Genomic DNA, 20,441 nt, shown 5'->3' with positions numbered 1-20,441 from the left:
CAGACTCGAGATAAGTCAAGTTCTTATGATCAGTCAATACCACCACGCGATGCTTAGCACCCTCAAGCCAATGACGCCACTCCTCGAATGCCCACTTCATGGCCAGCAACTCTCGGTTGCCCACATCATAATTACGCTCAGCAGCAGAAAATTTCCTGGAAAAGAAAGCACATGGTTTGAACACTGAGCAACCAGAACCTCTCTGTGACAAAACCGCCCCTGCACCAATCTCAGAAGCATCAACCTCGACCTGGAACGGAAGAGAAACATCAGGTTGACACAACACAGGGGCACAGCAAAAACGACGCTTCAACTCCTGAAAAGCTTCCACGGCAGCAGAAGACCAATTAACCAAATCAGCACCCTTCTTGGTCAAATCGGTCAATGGTCTGGCAATGCTAGAAAAATTACAGATGAAGCGACGATAAAAATTAGCAAAGCCCAGGAATTTCTGCAGACTTTTTAGAGATGTCGGCTGAGTCCAATCCTGGATGGCCTGAACCTTAACCGGATCCATCTCGATAGTAGAAGGGGAAAAGATGAACCCCAAAAATGAAACTTTCTGCACACCGAAGAGACACTTTGATCCCTTCACGAACAAGGAATTAGCACGCAGTACCTGGAAAACCATTCTGACTTGCTTCACATGAGACTCCCAATCATCTGAGAAGATCAAAATGTCATCCAAGTAAACAATCAAGAATTTATCCAGATACTCACGGAAAATGTCATGCATAAAAGACTGAAAAACAGATGGAGCATTGGCAAGTCCGAACGGCATCACCAGATACTCAAAATGACCCTCGGGCGTATTAAATGCCGTTTTCCATTCATCTCCCTGCCTGATTCTCACCAGATTATACGCACCACGAAGATCAATCTTAGTAAACCAACTAGCCCCCTTAATCCGAGCAAACAAGTCAGAAATCAATGGCAAGGGATACTGAAACTTAACAGTGATCTCATTAAGAAGGCGGTAATCAATACACGGTCTTAGCGAACCATCCTTCTTGGCTACAAAAAAGAACCCTGCTCCCAATGGTGACGACGATGGGCGAATATGTCCCTTCTCCAGGGACTCCTTCACATAACTGCGCATAGCGGTGTGTTCAGGTACGGACAAATTAAATAAACGACCCTTAGGGAATTTACTACCAGGAATCAAATCGATAGCACAATCACAATTCCTATGCGGAGGTAGGGCATCAGACTTGGACTCTTCAAATACATCCTGAAAGTCCGACAAGAACTCTGGGATGTCAGAAGGAATGGATGACGAAATAGACAAAAATGGAACATCACCATGTACTCCCTGACAACCCCAGCTGGTTACCGACATAGAGTTCCAATCCAATACTGGATTATGGGTTTGTAGCCATGGCAACCCCAACACGACCACATCATGCAAATTATGCAGTACCAGAAAGCGAATAACTTCCTGATGTGCAGGAGCCATGCACATGGTCAGCTGGGCCCAGTACTGAGGCTTATTCTTGGCCAAAGGTGTAGCATCAATTCCTCTCAACGGAATAGGACACCGCAAAGGCTCCAAGAAAAATCCACAACGTTTAGCATAATCCAAATCCATCAGATTCAGGGCAGCGCCTGAATCCACAAACGCCATGACAGAATACGATGACAAAGAGCACATTAAGGTAATGGACAAAAGGAATTTGGACTGTACAGTACCAATGACGGCAGAGCTATCGAACCGCCTAGTGCGTTTAGGACAATTAGAAATAGCATGAGTAGAATCACCACAATAGAAACACAGTCTGTTCAGACGTCTGTGTTCTTGCCGTTCTACTTTAGTCATAGTCCTGTCGCACTGCATAGGCTCAGGTTTACTCTCAGGCAGTACCGCCAGATGGTGCACAGATTTACGCTCGCGCAAGCGACGACCGATCTGAATGGCCAAGGACATAGACTCATTCAAACCAGCAGGCATAGGAAATCCCACCATTACATCCTTAAGAGCTTCAGAGAGACCCTTTCTGAACAAAGCCGCTAGTGCAGATTCATTCCACAGAGTGAGTACTGACCATTTCCTAAATTTCTGGCAATATACTTCTACATCATCCTGACCCTGGCATAAAGCCAGCAGATTTTTCTCAGCCTGATCCACTGAATTAGGCTCATCGTAAAGCAATCCGAGCGCCAGGAAAAATGCATCAACATTACTCAATGCAGAATCTCCTGGTGCAAGAGAAAACGCCCAGTCCTGTGGGTCGCCGCGCAAAAAAGAAATAATAATCAAAACCTGTTGAATAGGATTACCAGAAGAATGAGGTTTCAAGGCCAAAAATAGCTTACAATTATTTCTGAAGCTCAGGAACTTAGTTCTGTCACCAAAAAACAAATCAGGAATCGGAATTCTTGGTTCTAGCATCGATTTATGATCAATAGTATCTTGAATCTTTTGTACATTTACAACGAGATTATCCATTGAGGAGCACAGAGCCTGAATATCCATGTCCACAGCTGTGTCCTGAAGCACTCTAATGTCTAGGGGAAAAAAAAGACTGAAGACAGAGCTAAGAAAAAAAAATGATGTCAGGATTTCTTTTTTCCCTCTATTGGGAATCATTGAATGGCTCCTTGTACTGTTATGGCTGGCAATCAGGCAACACAGTGTGCAGTAATCAGCGCACATACAGAGATCTGGCAATAACCAAAAACAATAGGACGAGCTCTGAGACGTGGAATCTCTGTAGACTGCAGTACCTGATCTATCCTCACACAACTATAAGCAGCAGTGGATTGCGCCTAACAACTACCTATGCAACTCGGCACTGCCTGAGGAGCTGACTAGCCTGAAGATAGAAATACAAGCCTGACTTACCTCAGAGAAATACCCCAAAGGAATAGGCAGCCCCCCACATATAATGACTGTTAGCAAGATGAAAAGACAAACGTAGAAATGAAATAGATTCAGCAAAGTGAGGCCCGATATTCTAGACAGAGCGAGGATAGCAAAGAGAACTATGCAGTCTACAAAAAACCCTAAAACGAAAACCACGCAAAGGGGCAAAAAGACCCACCGTGCCGAACTAACAGCACGGCGGTGCACCCCTCTGCTTCTCAGAGCTTCCAGCAAAAGAAAATAGCAAGCTGGACAGAAAAAAACAGAAAACAAACTAGAAGCACTTATCTAGCAGAGCAGCAGGCCCAAGGAAAGATGCAGTAGCTCAGATCCAACACTGGAACATTGACAAGGAGCAAGGAAGACAGACTCAGGTGGAGCTAAATAGCAAGGCAGCCAACGAGCTCACCAAAACACCTGAGGGAGGAAGCCCAGAGACTGCAATACCACTTGTGACCACAGAAGTGAACTCAGCCACAGAATTCACAACAGTTATCACAGTGATCAAAATGTGCCTGGAACGAATCTGCCGGCTGGCAGATTCGGCGGGCGCACTGCGCATGCGCCCGCCATTTTGGAAGATGGCGGCGCCCAGGGAGAAGACTGCCGGACGGACACCGGGAGGCCCGGTAAGTATAAGGGGGGGAGATTAGGGCACGGGGGGGGGGGGGGAGGGGGGTGGGGGTCGGAGCACGGGGGGGGGGGGGGTGGCATCGGAGCATGGGGGGGTGGGATTGGAGCACGGGGGGACAGCCACACTCCGCCCACGCACTTCCTGCTGCAGCGGTTCTGCACCACAAACCGCAGAAAACCCGCAGATATTTTTTTCGTCTGCGGGTTTGACCTCACAATGGAGGTCAATGGGTGCAGAACCGCTGCAGTTCCGCAAAAAGAAGTGACATGGTACTTCTTTTTTACCGCAGCTATTCAGCGCGGCTTTTTTCGGGATTTTCCGCAATGTGGGCACAGCAGTTCCTGTTTTCCATAGGGTACATTGTAATGTACCCTGCATGGAAAACAGCTGCGGACCCGCAGCGGCAAAATCGCAGCGGTTCCGCATTAAAAAAAGGATTGTGTGAACATGGCCTTATTATTTTTTTTCATACATGCAAATCACTGAGAGTAAAATGGACATTGACCAAACGCTGATTTAAAAATGCTGATAACACTCGGACCATTTTTTGTGTACTTGAAAAATCACTCACATCTGAATGAGACCTAATCGTGATCAGAGCTGCTGTTAACCCTTTAAATCATTAACAGTGATTGACAACGGCACCTAAACCAGGCGATACTGCTCAGCTGATCACGGGTTGCAAAGGCTGAAAGCTGCCATCCTTCCCATGTGAAGCCCATGATGTAGAATTATGTAGTCTTGTTGTATACAATACGATCAATCAAATTATTGCAAGTCCTCATACAGTGTACATTGTAAAAGGAAGAAAAAAATATTATAATGCCAAATTTGTTTTTGGTTTCCAGTTTTGCCAATGAAACAAAGACTGGCTAAAGCAAAGGCAGAATAGAAAGTAGTTAAATACCCTGCCATATCACGATCAGATTGTGGTTAATATTGCTGTTTATAATTGGAGATCCAATGATCGCACTCCCATCAGCATGCTTGGTTTATTATTTAGCTTTTGCACTCAGTCCAATAGACTGTAATAAATGTGCTTGGTTGTGTTCACCTTGCCAATTTTCTTGTTCTACAACATAGGTGTTCAAAGATGACAGAGTTGTAGTAATTAAGGACAAATACCCCAAGGCACGTTACCATTGGCTGGTTCTACCATGGCAATCTATTTCGAGCCTGAAGATGCTGCATTCTGAACATCTGGAGCTATTACAGCACATGCATGCAGTTGGGGAGAAGATTGCACAGCAGCACTCAGCCCACAGCAGAGCCCAATTTCGGCTAGGCTACCATGCTATTCCAAGCATGAGGTATGATGTACCCCTCCCCACTGTATCCTCGCCTTTGCCCTCCTCTCTCTCCTTATTCTGAATTATTTGTGAAATCTGTGACATAATGCAGCTCCAAAGTCACATCAGGGATATTTACCCCAAACTTGCTCTTATAGCCATACTGCGCTCTGCACTTCTTTCAGATACTGTAAACTTGTTTGTCTGCAGTTCAGCATCTTATTTTGCTGATCTTTAAACCCCATCTTGAGTCACATATTTTACTCTGCTTTTTATTTCTCTGTACTTTGTATAAATCCCATGATGCATCAGCACAGCATACAGCTAGGACCTGTATCATCTGTCAGTCGTGGTAATAATGTGATTATTCTTCTCTCTATATTCTAATTGATTGTAAGGCTGCCATCGTCTTCATTATAACCTAGTGTGACAGGAGCTGTGTAATCGTCATTTACTGTGATAGTAGCTATTAGCCCGCATGTCATTTCAGATGGTGACTCTCTTTTGAGAAAATAAATTCATGTAATCGCCAGGGGATCACCATAAGATCACTAGACCTAACTAAAGAGAATGGATCCTTGAATTTTCTGTAAGAAAAGCAAGAGCTAGATGAGGCTGAGTGACATAGGTTGAAAGACTAGTTAAAGGGACTCTGTCACCTGAATTTGGCGGGACTGGTTTTGTGTCATATCCGCGGAGTTTTCGGGTGTTTGATTCACCCTTTCCTTACCCGCTGGCTGCATGCTGGCTGCAATATTGGATTGAAGTTCATTCTCTGTCCTCCGTAGTACCTGCCTGCGCAAAGCAATCTTGCCTTGTGCAGGCGTGTACTATGGAGGACAGAGAATGAACTTCAATCCAAAATTGCAGCCAGCATGCAGCCAGCGGGTAAGGAAAGGGTGAATCAAACACCCGAAAACTCCACCCATATGACCCAAAACCAGTCCCGCCAAATTCAGGTGACAGGTTCCCTTTAAGGGTTAATTTGGGAAAATAAATCACTGTGGTTACCCTTCATCTGATATTAGAATAAAAAGTGTGATACAGGCTATAACTTCATGCCCTCTTTTTCCTCACTACATTAATGTTTTACAGTCACATTCATTTGCATGTCATCAGTCAAGATTTTGATTCCCTTTGCCTTAAAAACAAGAAACACTGGAACTCTTTCACTACCGATTATTTTGTGGAATCTGAAGGTAAGCTTTCAAAAATCAGTTGTGTTTTAGGACTCTTGTTTTACAACTATGCCTGAATGCTCTTCAAAAATTTTGTTTTTGCCCATGTCTGGATGTATAATTGGGGTTTATTCACATGTGTTGTTTGTTTATTTTTTTTTAACTATTTTTGTTTTTTGTAACACTTTATTATAGCATTAGTAATGGAGGTATCTGACAGACACCTTTAAAGGGAGCCTGTCACCAGGTTTGGCCGATATAAGATGCAGCAACTGCCTTTCAGGGCTTGTCTACAGCATTCTATAGTTCTGTACATAAGCCCCCAATCCGACCTGAAAGATAAGAAAAATAAGTTTTATTATATTCACGCGGGGGTTGGGGGCAGTCCGGTCCGATGGGTGTTGCAGGTCCAGGTCGGCGCCTCCCTTCTCCTTGTGATGCCCTCCTGCTTGCTTCATAGGCTCCCCGGCATCGCGCTCCTGCGCAGGCATACTTATCTGCCCTGTTGAGGGCAGAGCAAAGTACTGCAGGAGCGCGATGATGGGCAGCCATGAAACAAGTAGGAGGACCGCGATAATAACAACATGGGAGGCGCCGGACCCGGACCCTGCGACACCCATCGGACCAGACTGCCCCCCCCAGGTGAGTATAGTAAAAGCTATTTTTCTTATCTTTCAAGTCGGATCGGGGAGCTTATCTACAGCATTATATAATGAGAGGACTTCCGGATTAATTATATACATAACCAACACCATATCAAAAAATCACCCAATCTATAGTGCACACCCATATGGTAATAAGAGGGGAGAATATATGGGTGCTGTCATGGGTTCTGGAAAAAACGGCTACAGGTAAGTAAACTTGGGGTTTTCACTTCATCCATGACAGCACATCTGAGAGATTTCTCGAGAAGTTAAACACCTTAGGGAGGGACCACCGATTGCAGCACTCTTCTACCAAACGTTGTCAGCAGAGGAGGACAGATTCTGTCTGTAGTGCTTAAAGAAAGATGGTGAGGACCAGGTAGTGGCCTTACAAAACTGATACCTCCACTTTCCCTGTCCAGGAGGTTGCATTGGCTCTGATGGAGTGAGCCTTGATGCCTTCAGGAACTGGAGCACCACTCGTAGAGTATGAGAAACTAATGGCCACCCTGATCCATCTGGAAGTAGTAAGCTAGGATACCCACCTCGTACACCTTTCTGCTACTTTGAAAGGCTACGAACAGGGATTGGTCTTTTCTCCACTGACTGGTCATAGATATATATTTTAACAGTGTCCTTCTGACATCTAAGCTGTGGAATCTTTCCTCCCTTGGATTCCTAGGGTTATTACAAAAGGAGAGCATAATAATTTCTTGGCTCCTATGGAACTTTTGGTCTACTTAACCCCTTCCCGACCTTTGACGCATACGCTGCGTCATGAAAGTCGGTGCCATTCCGACCCATGACGCAGCATATGCGTCATGGAAAGATTGCGTCCCTGCAGGCCGGGTGAAAGGGTTAACTCCCATTTCACCCGATCTGCAGGGACAGGGGGAGTGGTAGTTTAGCCCAGGGGGGGTGGCTTCACCCCCTCGTGGCTACGATCGCTCTGATTGGCTGTTGAAAGTGAAACTGCCAATCAGAGCGATTTGTAATATTTCACCTAAAAAACTGGTGAAATATTACAATCCAGCCATGGCCGATGCTGCAATATCATCGGCCATGGCTGGAAATACTAATGTGCCCCCACCCCACTCCTCCGATCGCCCCCCCAGCCCCCCGATCTGTGGTCCGCTCCCCTCCGTCCTGTGCTCCGCTCCCCCGTCCTCCTGTCCGCTTCCCCGTGCACCAATCACACCCCCCGCGCTCCAATCAAACCCCCCCGCACTCCGATCCCCCCCCCCGCACACAGCGACCCCCCCGTGCTCCGATCCACCCCCCCCGCACAGCGATCCCTCACCCCGTGCTCCAATCCTTCCCCATGCTCCAATCCTCCCTCCCGTGTTCCGATCCACCCCCCCCATGATCCGATCCACCCCCCCGTGCTCCGACGCCCCCCCCGTGCCCTGATCTCCCCCCCCTTATACTTACCTGGCCGCCCGAGGTCCGTCCGTCTTCTTTCCTGGGCGCCGCCATCTTCCAAAATGGCGGGCGCATGTGCAGTGCGCCCGCCGAATCTGCCGGCCGGCAGATTCGTTCCAGAGTGAATTTTGATCACTGAGATATAACCTATCTCAGTGATCAAAATAAAAAAAATAGTAAATGACCCCCCCCCCTTTGTCACCCCCATAGATAGGGACAATAAAAAAAATAAAGAATTTTTTTTTTTTCACTAAGGTTGGGGTAAGAACTAGGGTTAGGGGTAGGGTTAGGGGTAGGGGTAGGGTTAGGGTTAGGGTTAGGGGTAGGGTTAGGGTTAGGGGTAGGGTTAGGGGTAGGGTTAGGGCTAGGGTTAGGGCTAGGGTTAGGGCTAGGGTTAGGGTTTCGGTATGTGCACACGTATTCTGGTCCTATGCGGATTTTTCCGCAGCGGATTTGAAAAATCCACAGTGCTAAACCGCTGCCGATTTATCGTGGATTTACCGCGGTTTTTCTGCGCATTTCACTGCGGTTTTACAACTGCGATTTTCTATTGGAGCAGTTGTAAAACCGCTGCGGAATCCGCAGAAAGAAGTGACATGCTGCGGAATGTAAACCGCTGCGTTTCCGTGCAGTTTTTCCGCAGCATGTGTACAGCGATTTTTGGTTCCCATAGGTTCACATTGAACTGTAAACTCATGGGAAACTGCTGCGGATCCGCAGCGTTTTCCGCAGCGTGTGCACATACCTTTAGAATTAGGCTATGTGCACACGGTGCGGATTGGCTGCGGATCCGCAGCAGAGTTCCATCAGGTTTACAGTACCATGTAAACATATGGAAAACCAAATCCGCTGTGCCCATGGTGCAGAAAATACCGCGCAAGAACGCTGCGTTGTATTTTCCGCAGCATGCCAATTCTTTGTGCGGATTCCGCAGCGTTTTACACCTGTTCCTCAACAGGAATCCACAGGTGAAATCCGCACAAAAGACACTGGAAATCCACGGTAAATCCACAGGTAAAACGCAGTGCCTTTTACCCGCGGATTTTTCAAAAATGATGCTGAAAAATCTCATACGAATCCGCAACGTTGGCACATAGCCTTAGAGTTGGGTTGGAATTAGGGTTGTGGTTAGGGTTAGGGGTGTGTTGGGGTTAGGGTTGTGGTTAGGGGTGTGTTGGGGTTAGGGTTGTGATTAGGGTTACGGCTACAGTTGGGATAAGGGTTAGGGGTGTGTTGGAGGTAGAATTGAGGGGTTTCCACTGTTTAGGCACTTCAGGGGGTCTCCAAACGCAACATGGCGCCACCATTGATTCCAGCCAATCTTGTATTCAAAAATTCAAATGGTGCTCCCTCACTTCCGAACCCCGACGTGTGCCCAAACAGTGGTTTACCCCCACATATGGGGTACCAGCATACTCAGGACAAACTGCGCAACAATTACTGGGGTCCAATTTCTCCTGTTACCCTTGAGAAAATAAAAAATTGCTTGCTAAAACATCATTTTTGAGGAAAGAAAAATGATTTTTTATTTTCACGGCTCTGCGTTGTAAACGTCTGTGAAGCACTTGGGGGTTCAAAGTGCTCACCACATATCTAGATAAGTTCCTTGGGGGGTCTAGTTTCCAAAATGGGGTCACTTGTGGGGGGTTTCTACTGTTTAGGCACACCAGCGGCTCTGCAAACGCAACGTGACGCCCGCAGACCATTCCATCAAAGTCTGCATTTCAAAAGTCACTACTTCCCTTCTGAGCCCCCACGTGTGCCCAAACAGTGGTTTACCCCCACACATGGGGCATCAGCGTACTCAGGAGAAACTGGACAACAACTTTTGTGGTCCAATTTCTCCTGTAACCCTTGGGAAAATAAAAAATTCTGGGCTAAAAAATTATTTTTGAGGAAAGAAAACGTATTTATTATTTTCACGGCTCTGCGTTATAAACTTCTGTAAAGCACTTGGGGGTTGAAAGTGCTCACCACACATCTAGATAAGTTCCTTTGGGGGTCTAGTTTCCAAAATGGGGTCACTTGTGGGGGGTTTCTACTGTTTAGGCACACCAGGGGCTCTGCAAACGCAATGTGACGCCCGCAGACCATTCCATCAAAGTCTGCATTTCAAAAGTCACTACTTCCCTTCTGAGCCCCCACGTGTGCCCAAACAGTGGTTTACCCCCACACATGGGGTATCAGCGTACTCAGGAGAAACTGGACAACAACTTTTGTGGTCCAATTTCTCCTGTAACCCTTGGGAAAATAAAAAATTCTGGGCTAAAAAATTATTTTTGAGGAAAGAAAACGTATTTATTATTTTCACTGCTCTGTGTTATGAACTTCTGTGAAGCACTTGGGGGTTCAAAGTGCTCACCTCACATCTAGATAAGTTCCTTTCGGGGTCTAGTTTCCAAAATGGGGTCACTTGTGGGGGGTTTCTACTGTTTAGCCACATCAGGGGCTCTGCAAACGCAACGTGACGCCCACAGAGCATTCCATCAAAGTCTGCATTTCAAAACGTCACTACTTCACTTCCGAGCCCAGCATGTGCCTAAACAGTGGTTTACCCCCACATATGGGGTATCAGCGTACTCAGGAGAAACTGGACAACAACATTTGTGGTCCAATTTCTCCTATTACCATTGGCAAAATAGGAAATTCCAGGCTAAAAAATCATTTTTGAGAAAAGAAAAATTATTTTTTATTTTCATGGCTCTGCATTATAAACTTCTGTGAAGCACCTGGGGGTTTAAAGTGCTCAGTATGCATCTAGATAAGTTCCTTGGGGGGTCTAGTTTCCAAAATGGGGTCACTTGTAGGGGAGCTCCATTGCATAGGCACACAGGGGCTCTCCAAATGCGACATGGTGTCCGCTAACAATTGGAGCTAATTTTCCATTCAAAAAGTTAAAAGGCGCGCCTTCCCTTCCGAGCCTTGCCGTGTGCCCAAACAGTGGTTTACCCCCACATATGAGGTATCGGCGTACTCGGGAGAAATTGCTCAACAAATTTTAGGATCCATTTTATCCTATTGCCCATGTGAAAATGAAAAAATTGAGGCGAAAATAAATTTTGTGTGAAAAAAAAGTACTTTTTCATTTTTACGGATCAATTTGTGAAGCACCTGAGGGTTTAAAGTGCTCACTAGGCATCTAGATAAGTTCCTTGGGGGGTCCAGTTTCCAAAATGGGGTCACTTGTGGGGGAGCTCCAATGTTTAAGCACACAGGGTCTCTCCAAACGCGACATGGTGTCCGCTAACGATGGAGATAATTTTTTTTTTTAAATTCGTTTATTGAATTCAGGAAAGATCATACACATTTTGTTTGTATTTATCATTATCCATTGATTACAGGAAATCACCATACATAGCCATGTATAAGATATTATAAGGATAATAAATTGTGCATGTTAATCATTAATGCCTTATTTTAAACCTTAACTGTAACTACATTAACTTCTAATAAAGCCTCTAATACTAACGTAATGCCGCTTACGAAAAAGAGTTCTAAATAAATCCCGCTCTGTTGGTAAATAGTGTCTAGAGAATCATACACCCTTTTCTTATGCGTATATTGAGTCCTTTTAACTTATATAGTATGACAGGATGAATTCCATCTTCCCCATATCTTCTCAAATTTAGTTGGACAACCCCTATTCTGATATAGCGTCCGCTCATACGGAATAATTGAGTTTACTAAGTCAACCCATGCTCTAAGAGATGGACCAGAACCTCCCATCCAACGCAGCGCCAACACCTTTCGTGCCATAAACAGTGATTCCCTCAGAAATATTCCCGTGTGGTGATCCCAAGCCTCCGCCTCCCATACTCCAAACAAACATACCAGTGGCTCAAGTGGAACAGGGATCGACACCAAAGATGTCAATAGTACCGTCACTTCTCTCCAATATTGAAAAATAACAGGACACTTCCATATCATATGGATAAAATCTGCGTCACCAGAGTGACACCTCAAGCAGTCTGATGAATGAAGACGGCCCATTTTAAAAAGACGAGTCGGGGTCAAATAAGATTGATAGATTATATACAGTTGGATCATCTTATTATTGATTGATGGGGAGACCTTAGTTGGAGATTCCAAGATTTCATCCCATTCTTCTCCCAGTGTATCCGGAAGAAGTCTCCCCCACTTTCCCTTAATTGAATCTATGGCAGATTCTTCACCTATGGATATCAGGTAGGTGTATAGAGAGGAAATGAGTCCCTGGGGGCCCTGTGAGTTAAGAATTCCTATTAACGGCAGAGTTGAAATAGCTCTACCCGCACCCGTGTTTCGTATATGTGATTGGAAGGCAGATCTTAGTTGCAGGTAGCGGAAAAATTGAGACTTCGGTATATTATGAGTATTTTGTAATTGTTCAAAAGAAACAAAAACCCCCTGGCTATGTATATTGCTCACCGTGAGAACGCCATGTGATATCCAAAATTCGGTAGATGGGTGACCCAATAATCCCGGAAAGTAACTATTGTTCCATAACGGCATTTCTGCTGCTATATCGACATATTGTGTCACTTTTTTAATTTGTCTCCATATTGATCGTGCCAGGCGGAGCAAAGGAAGCAAACGAGGGACAGCAATTTTCTCCATCTCTAAAAAACCCATCGGGCAATCAACTTTAGCTGAATGTAATATATGGCTTTCAGAGTTGGGAAGAGATTTCCCGGGCATCCACTCACTTATCATTTTGGCCTGCCCAGCAAGGTAATACAGATAGAAGTCCGGCAAAGCCGCCCCGCCCCCCTGTTTGGGTCTCTGCAGGGTGGATAATTTAAGTTTAGGTCTAGCCTTCCCCCATATGAAGGATGTAGTAAGGGAGTTTAGGGTTGCAAAGAAAGATTTAGGTATTAAAACGGCACTATGTTGAAAACAGTAGCTCAATTTTGGGAGTAAAATCATTTTGATCAGGTTGATACGACCAGCTACAGATAGCGGGAGCTTGTCCCAGGTAGCATATTTAGATTTAACCACGTCAATTAGTGGATATATATTGAGATGTAAATCTAGGTGACTGCGCTGAGTCATATGTATCCCGAGGTACTTAAAATTGGAGACAATGGGCAGCAGCGAGAGGGTTTCAAGGCTTGGCATTGGGGTATGAGAGAGGGGCATCAGAGCAGACTTGTCCCAATTTATATATAGGCCAGAAAACTTACTAAATTTATCAATCATCGTTATTACTTTTGGTAATGTATCTTCTGTCTGGTCCATAAACACCACCATATCATCAGCATAAAGACCTATAGTGTCCACCCGATCAGCAATATGTATCCCTTTAATATCTACAGAGGACCTCATCCGTATTGCCAAGGCTTCTATTGCCAAGGCAAATAAAGCTGGGGAGAGAGGGCATCCCTGGCGAGTTCCCCTATGCAAAGAAAATGGTGCAGACACAGAGCCGTTTACCACCATTCGCGCCCCAGGCTTCGCATATAATGTACCTATCCCTCTCAGAAATTTATTCCCAAACCCATATTTCCGTAGACATGCAATTAGAAAAGACCACTCGAGGGAATCAAAAGCCTTGGCTGCGTCCAGCGAAGCCAATGCCCACTTATTGTCCGGTTCTAGTGAACTATATTGAATAACTGATTGCACCCGCCTGATATTAATAGAGGTATTTTTCCCGGGCATAAAACCAGTTTGATCTGGGTGTATGAGATCCAATATGATCGTATTCAGTCTAGTAGCTAGAATTTTCGTAAAAATTTTATAGTCAACATTCACCAAAGAAATTGGTCTATATGATCCACAATCTAGAGGATCCTTCCCTTCCTTCCTGAGCACGACAATATTAGCATCATAAAATGTTTCAGGTACAGATTCACCCTCCCATATTCCCCTAAGTACCTTTAGCAATATAGGTGCCAATTTATCACGGTATTTCCTGTAAAATTCAATGGGGAACCCATCAGGTCCCGGGGCCTTCCCAGTAGCCATATCCGCTATTGCATGTTCTACCTCTTCCAGGGTGAATTCAGCCTCCATAAGGGCTCGTTGAGATGGGCTTAGCAAAGGGAATGTTATATCTGATAGATAATCCAAGCATTCATCAATATCAAAACCACTTTTAGATTTGTATAATGAAATGTAGTAATCGTAAAAGCTCTGAAGTATTTTATCAGTAGAGGATACCAACGAGCCATCAGACGCCCGGATCTGCAATATTGTGTTGGAGGTGTTATGTTGCCGCACCAAGAAGGCCAGGAGTGTGCTGGCTTGATTGCCCAGCTCAAAATAGGACTGCCGAGTAAAAAATAGTTTGCGTTTTGACTTAGCATCTGCATGCTGGTTATATAGTCTCTGGGAAGTAAGCCATTCAATTCTATTACTGCTGGACTGATTAGCTATATAAGTGGCCTCTGAGTCTTTTAATCTTTGCTCTATCTCCTCGTCCTCCCTCGCCGTTACCCTCTTGATATAGGAAATAGTTGAAGACAAGCATCCTCTCAGGTATGCCTTCAGGGTATCCCAAAATAAACCAGAGTTTTGGAGTTCCGAATGTGTTAGAGTAAAAACGTTCAACTGATCAACCGTCCTATCACTAGAGTCTATCAATTTCAACCAAAAGGGATTCAATTTCCAGAACCTATTACTATTATCGGATTGCTCATATTTAAGTTTTAGAATAATTGGACTATGGTCCGAGATCCCCCGATTACCATGTTCAATGCTATCCACCCGTAATGCCAACTCACTCGACCCAAATATATAGTCTATTCTAGATAGAGATTGTCTAGTTGACGAGTGGCAGGTGTACCCTCTAACTTCCGGATGATTTATTCTCCATAAATCTAACCACCCGCTCCCGTTCATAAACAATGCTAATTGAGAGGGTTGTTGAGGTAAAGTGTCCCCTGGTGTTACGTCATCCAGTCTCAATCTATCCATGGATTGATTCATAACTAAGTTAAAGTCCCCCATACAAATAACCTTGGCTTCTGGATATTTTAAGGAGAAGCCTAGAGCCATACGGAGGATTGACACATTAGCAGGAGGAGGATTATAGATGCACAACAACACATACTCTCGTGAATTAATAAATGCATGCACAAAAACGAAACGGCCTTCTGGATCACGTCTCGCCTCCCTGGCCTCCCATCTGACCTCCTTGTGTATCAGCAGAGAAACCCCTCTAGAGTAGCTAGTGTGGAATGTGTGCAAGGACCATTGTACCCACGATTTCTGCATACATCGAACTGTGTCCCTTGTTAAATGTGTCTCTATTAGTGCCACAACATGAGGGTGGTATTTTTTTATCTGCGAAAACACCTTAATTTTCTTTCGTGGGGTCTTTATACCTCGTATGTTCCAGGTCATACATATAATTTCAGCCCCCATGTTTACTCTCAAAGGGAAAATTAATGCATATCATTACTATTCGGGTGTAGTTCAGCGGCATTGCACAGAGCAAAGAGTCAGCATTAGCGGCAACTATACTTAGTAAACAACTAAATCTAATACATAAAACCAAATTGAACAAAACTTGAACAATAGAGGAGTATATTTCCATACTCCCACAGTCAAATTGAAAAAGGGATACCCTCACTGGATTCAGTGTCCGGTATTGTTGACATTTCCTGCACCCAGACAGAGAGCTCTGTCTATACTGCCATTAGTCAGGGAACCCAGGTCAGGAGTCCTCCGCATTCGATCCCACACGGGACCGCAGCCACTCGATCGCCTCCGCTGGGTCTGTGAAAAATAAGGAGGAGCCCTTATAAATAATACGGAGCCGGGCCGGATAAAGCATAGAGTAGACAATGTTCTTCTCTCTAAGTTGTTTCTTGACATCTATAAATCGTGCCCGCTGCTTTTGAAGCTCCATGGAAAAATCTGGAAAGATCGATATGGTAGCATTATCGAATTTAATGAGGCCCTTCTGTCGCGCCAAACGAAGGATGGTGTCTCTGTCTCTACAATTAAGGAGACGCGCCAGAAAAGGTCGCGGAGGGGCTCCAGGAGGGAGAGGTCTCGTCGGGACCCTATGGGCCCTCTCCACTGAAAATGTTGAGGAGAATCCATCTCCCAATGAAGACTTAAGCCATTCCTCCAGAAATTGCTCAGGCTGCTGGCCCTCTGACCGCTCCGGGAGACCTATAATTCGGATATTATTGCGGCGCAGCCTATTTTCCAAGTCGTCTGCCTTTTGCTTCCAGGCATTCACGGATCCAGCAGCTTTATTCAGTTTAGCTTCCATAGGGGTGATAGTGTCCTCTATATGAGACACCCTCGTTTCAACCTCTGAGATGCGCCCTCTCATAGCCTGCATGTCATGTCGCAGGCGCCCCACCTCAGTATGCACATTTTCTATTTTCTCCGTGAGAGATGATCTAGTGAGAGATATAGCTTGCATCAACTGTTCTGATGCCTGTTTAAGAGTCAGTTCATCCTCTCCTCTCTCCTCATTACCATCAGAGGGGCGACCTTTGCGCTGAGATTGTGCGGGGTTATTTCTAAGACTGCGCACATTATCAGGAGGATCATCCTTGGCATATTTTTTTAATTTTTCAGCGGCTGCAGCTCCTCTAGGGTGCTGCATGATGAGTGTTCACAAGAAGATTATGCAAAGCGACCTCAGAGGCAATTATGGGGAAGCTCAGAGATAGTCACTGTAACACGCAGGCTGTGTAGTTTCACAGTTACCACCGGGGAAGCAGCTAGAAAGGGGTTAATCCCTGTAGTGTTATGGCACTAGTAGGGACAATGTCCACCCGACAGGGGGGCGCAGGTCCCACTTTTTCAGGGCCCACACTGCACCACCCCTACTTCTTCAGGCACACTCTCACTGCCCAGCACCGCTGATGTAATTAAAAGCGCAACTCCCTATCTGCCAGGGTGTGCGCTATATTAATGGCCGCTGCCCCAGGCACGTACCGACACCTGCCAGTCCTCACCGCTCCTGCGTGCAAGCTCCCCGTCTCACTCTCCAGCACCATTCACCGCCGCTGCTTCCAAGATGAAAGGGATTCAGCAGCGAGCAGCGCCGTGTTCCATGCTCCCTCTCTGCTCCCACGTGCAGGTGCCCCGCTGCTCTCACCAGCGCGGTCAGCCGCCGTTGCCTCCGGGATGATAGGGGGCTCAGCTCCAGCAAAAGGCAGCGCCGCGTCCTGTGCTTCCTGGCGCGTGCTCTGAAAATGGCCGCCGTCACCTGCGGGGATCTCCTGTCCGCTCCGGTTCCTGCGGCTCCCGACTCCACGGATGTCTGTAGCGGTCCCCCAAAGATCCAGAGGGCTCTCTGGTATGTAGGACTCCGATTCGGGTTGGCACCACTCGGTCCCAATCAGTATTTGTGGCAGATATATCTCAGGATATACGGAGCTCTCTTAAGATGCTTCCGTCTTCTTCGGCTACATAGCCACGCCCCAACGATGGAGATAATTTTTCATTCAAAAAGTCAAATGGCGCTCCTTCCCTTCCGAGCCTTACCATGTGCCCAAACAGTGGTTTACCCCCACATGTGAAGTATCGGTGTACTCAGGAGAAATTGCCAAACAAATTTTAGGATCCATTTTATCCTGTTGTCCATGTGAAAATGAAAAAATTGAGGCTAAAAGAATTTTTTTGTGAAAAAAAAGTACTTTTTCATTTTTACGGATCAATTTGTGAAGCACCTGGGGGTTTAAAGGGCTCACTATGCATCTAGATAAGTTCCTTGGGGCGTCTAGTTTCCAAAATGGGGTCACTTGTGGGGGAGCTCCAATTTTTAGGCACACGGGGGCTCTCCAAATGTGACATGGTGTCCGCTAAAGAGTGCAGCCAATTTTTCATTCAAAAAGTCAAATGGCGCTCCTTCCCTTCCAAGCCCTGCCGTGCGCCCAAACAGTGGTTTACCCCCACATATGAGGTATCAGCGTACTCAGGACAAATTGGACAACAACGTACGTGGTTCAGTTTCTCCTTTTACCATTGGGAAAATAAAAAAATTGTTGCTGAAAAATCATTTTTGTGACTAAAAAGTTAAATGTTCATTTTTTCCTTCCATGTTGCTTCTGCTGCTGTGAAGCACCTGAAGGGTTAATAAACTTCTTGAATGTGGTTTTGTGCACCTTGAGGGGTGCAGTTTTTAGAATGGTGTCACTTTTGGGTATTTTCAGCCATATAGACCCCTCAAACTGACTTCAAATGTGAGGTGGTCCCTAAAAAAAATGGTTTTGTAAATTTCGTTGTAAAAATGAGAAATCGCTGGTCAAATTTTAACCCTTATAACTTCCTAGCAAAAAAAAATTTTGTTTCCAAAATTGTGCTGATGTAAAGTAGACTTGTGGGAAATGTTATTTATTAACTATTTTGTGTCACATAACTCTCTGGTTTAACAGAATAAAAATTCAAAATGTGAAAATTGCGAAATTTTCAAAATTTTCGCCAAATTTCCGTTTTTATCACAAATAAACACAGAATTTATTGACCTAAATTTACCACTAACATGAAGCCCAATATGTCACGAAAAAACAATCTCAGAACCGCTAGGATCCATTGAAGCGTTCCTGAGTTATTACCTCATGAAGGGACACTGGTCAGAATTGCAAAAAACGGCAAGGTCTTTAAGGTCAAAATAGGCTGGGTCATGAAGGGGTTAAGGAAGGTAAGACGGGTCAAGTCTTAGTTTAACCCTATCATATCTGTGAATAGGGAGGGCGTATGGACAGGGTCTATATATAGCTCACCCTGCGGGTCAATATCAGTACCACCAATATAATTGTTTTAAGCGTGAGGAACTTAGCTGAATTCCTATAGGAGTTCAAACGGGTCTTTGGTTAATGTGTTTAGTTAGTACCAGATTTAGATCCCATGGGGAAAATCTTGGGATTTTGACTGGCCTGGACCTGCCAGAGGATTTTATGAATCGTGAGACCCATTTATTGACCACGAGATTACAATTATGCAATGCGCTGAAAACTGCATCTTGAGCTAGTTCTAGCACCAAACTGACTGCAGGAATTCTAGAATGGAACCTACTGGAGCGATGTCCCCTAGAAGCCGCCCTTAAAGTTCTAGAAATGTTTTCCATGTCCTGCCGTAAATTCTTATTGTTATCGTATTTTTACTCTTTAACAGGGTGGAGACTAACCCTGGTGAGAAACTTTTCTGACTCATTATTGCCCTCTCAAATTCCATGGTGCTAGATGGCACCCCTTCACTTGAGAGTGGCATACTGGACCCTGAGTGAGAAGGGCCGTGATCTCTGGCAGGATCCAGGGATCTGACACTGACATTGCCCTGAACAGGAAAAACCATGGTTTTTTCAGCCAGTATAGAGCAATCAGAACCAGCCTCGCCTGATCCTCCCTGATTTTCCTCACGACTGTTGGAATCATCAAAGGGAAGGCATAGGCCATCCCTAAGATCTAGGAGATCTGAAGGGCATCTACCGCGTACAGGTTTTCCTCTGGGTTTAGCAAATAGAACTTTTTTTAACTTCCTGCTCAGCTTGTTGGTAAATAGTTCTCGCATGGGGACAGCCAGACATATACCTATCTGATGAAAGACCTGGTAGTTCAAGGTCCATTCCCCCTGTTTCAGCCTTTTGCAGCTTAGGAAGTCTGCCTTGGTATTTTGTACCCCCTTATATGCAGCGCTGTAAGGGACAAAAGGTGTTGTTCTACACGCTGTAAGAGTCTGCTTGCTGCTATCATTAGAGAGTGGAACCTTGTTCCCCCTGGTAATTAATATATTCCACAGTCATCCAACATGACTCAGACATGACGACCCAGAAGGAAAGGAAGAAAGCCTTTCCACAGCCCACAAGTCTTTGATATTTGATGCCTGGTTTCTCTGGAGAGATGACCAGGTCCCGTGAATTGTGTGATTTCTCAGGCGTGCCCCCCAACCGAAGTTGCTTGCATCTTTTGTAAGTATGTCATCTACTGGTCTTTCCCATTGAACCCCTGATGTTAAATTTACTCTGTCTGCCTCCCTGTTTCTGACCCTTAAAGAAAGTTCCACCTTCCCTTCTAAATGTCCTCTTAGCAATTTATGTGCAGACAGAATTTCCCACTGAAGCTGGCTCATGTGGAATTGGGCCCATCTTACTGCTGGGATGCAGGATGTCAGGGATCCTAACAAGGCTATAAAGGCACAGATGATTGGCCTCGGGGAGACCAAAACATCCAACACTGCGGAGACACCATCACGTGTTTCTCAACGCAGTGATTCCAGAACACTGCCCCCATCCCTTATGGGAAATATGCAGATGCATGTAAAGAAGCTGCGGAGACACCATCACGTGTTTCTCGACGCAAGCAGTGAATAGCCAGGCCTTTCCCCGGGAAGGAACAACCACGGGAAGGGCAGCATCCTATGAAGGAAAGCCACCATGCCAAGATCCGACAACTGTGGCCAGAGAGTTATTGCATCTTTAGACGCCCATAAGGCATTTGATAGTGTGGAGTGGGGATATCTCTG

At 45.4% G+C, this 20,441-nt stretch overlaps 1 protein-coding gene across 6 annotated transcripts in view; it reads left to right on the top strand.

Moving 5' to 3' along the window:
• Positions 1 to 20,441, top strand: part of APTX (aprataxin) — a 156,116-nt gene that overhangs the window by 49,200 nt on the left and 86,475 nt on the right. For all 6 annotated transcript variants that reach the window (XM_069740713.1, XM_069740700.1, XM_069740707.1 and 3 more), the window contains 2 exons: positions 4,581 to 4,807; positions 5,882 to 5,985. In XM_069740713.1, the coding sequence (XP_069596814.1) occupies positions 4,581 to 4,807; positions 5,882 to 5,985 (331 nt within the window). The remainder of the gene's footprint in view (positions 1 to 4,580; positions 4,808 to 5,881; positions 5,986 to 20,441) is intronic.

Source organism: Ranitomeya imitator, chromosome 1 (assembly GCF_032444005.1).
Source record: "Ranitomeya imitator isolate aRanImi1 chromosome 1, aRanImi1.pri, whole genome shotgun sequence".
In the NCBI taxonomy this organism is placed as follows: Eukaryota; Metazoa; Chordata; class Amphibia; order Anura; family Dendrobatidae; genus Ranitomeya; species Ranitomeya imitator.
Note: the sequence above shows the minus strand (reverse complement) of the source record. Positions and strands in the feature narration are given on the sequence as shown.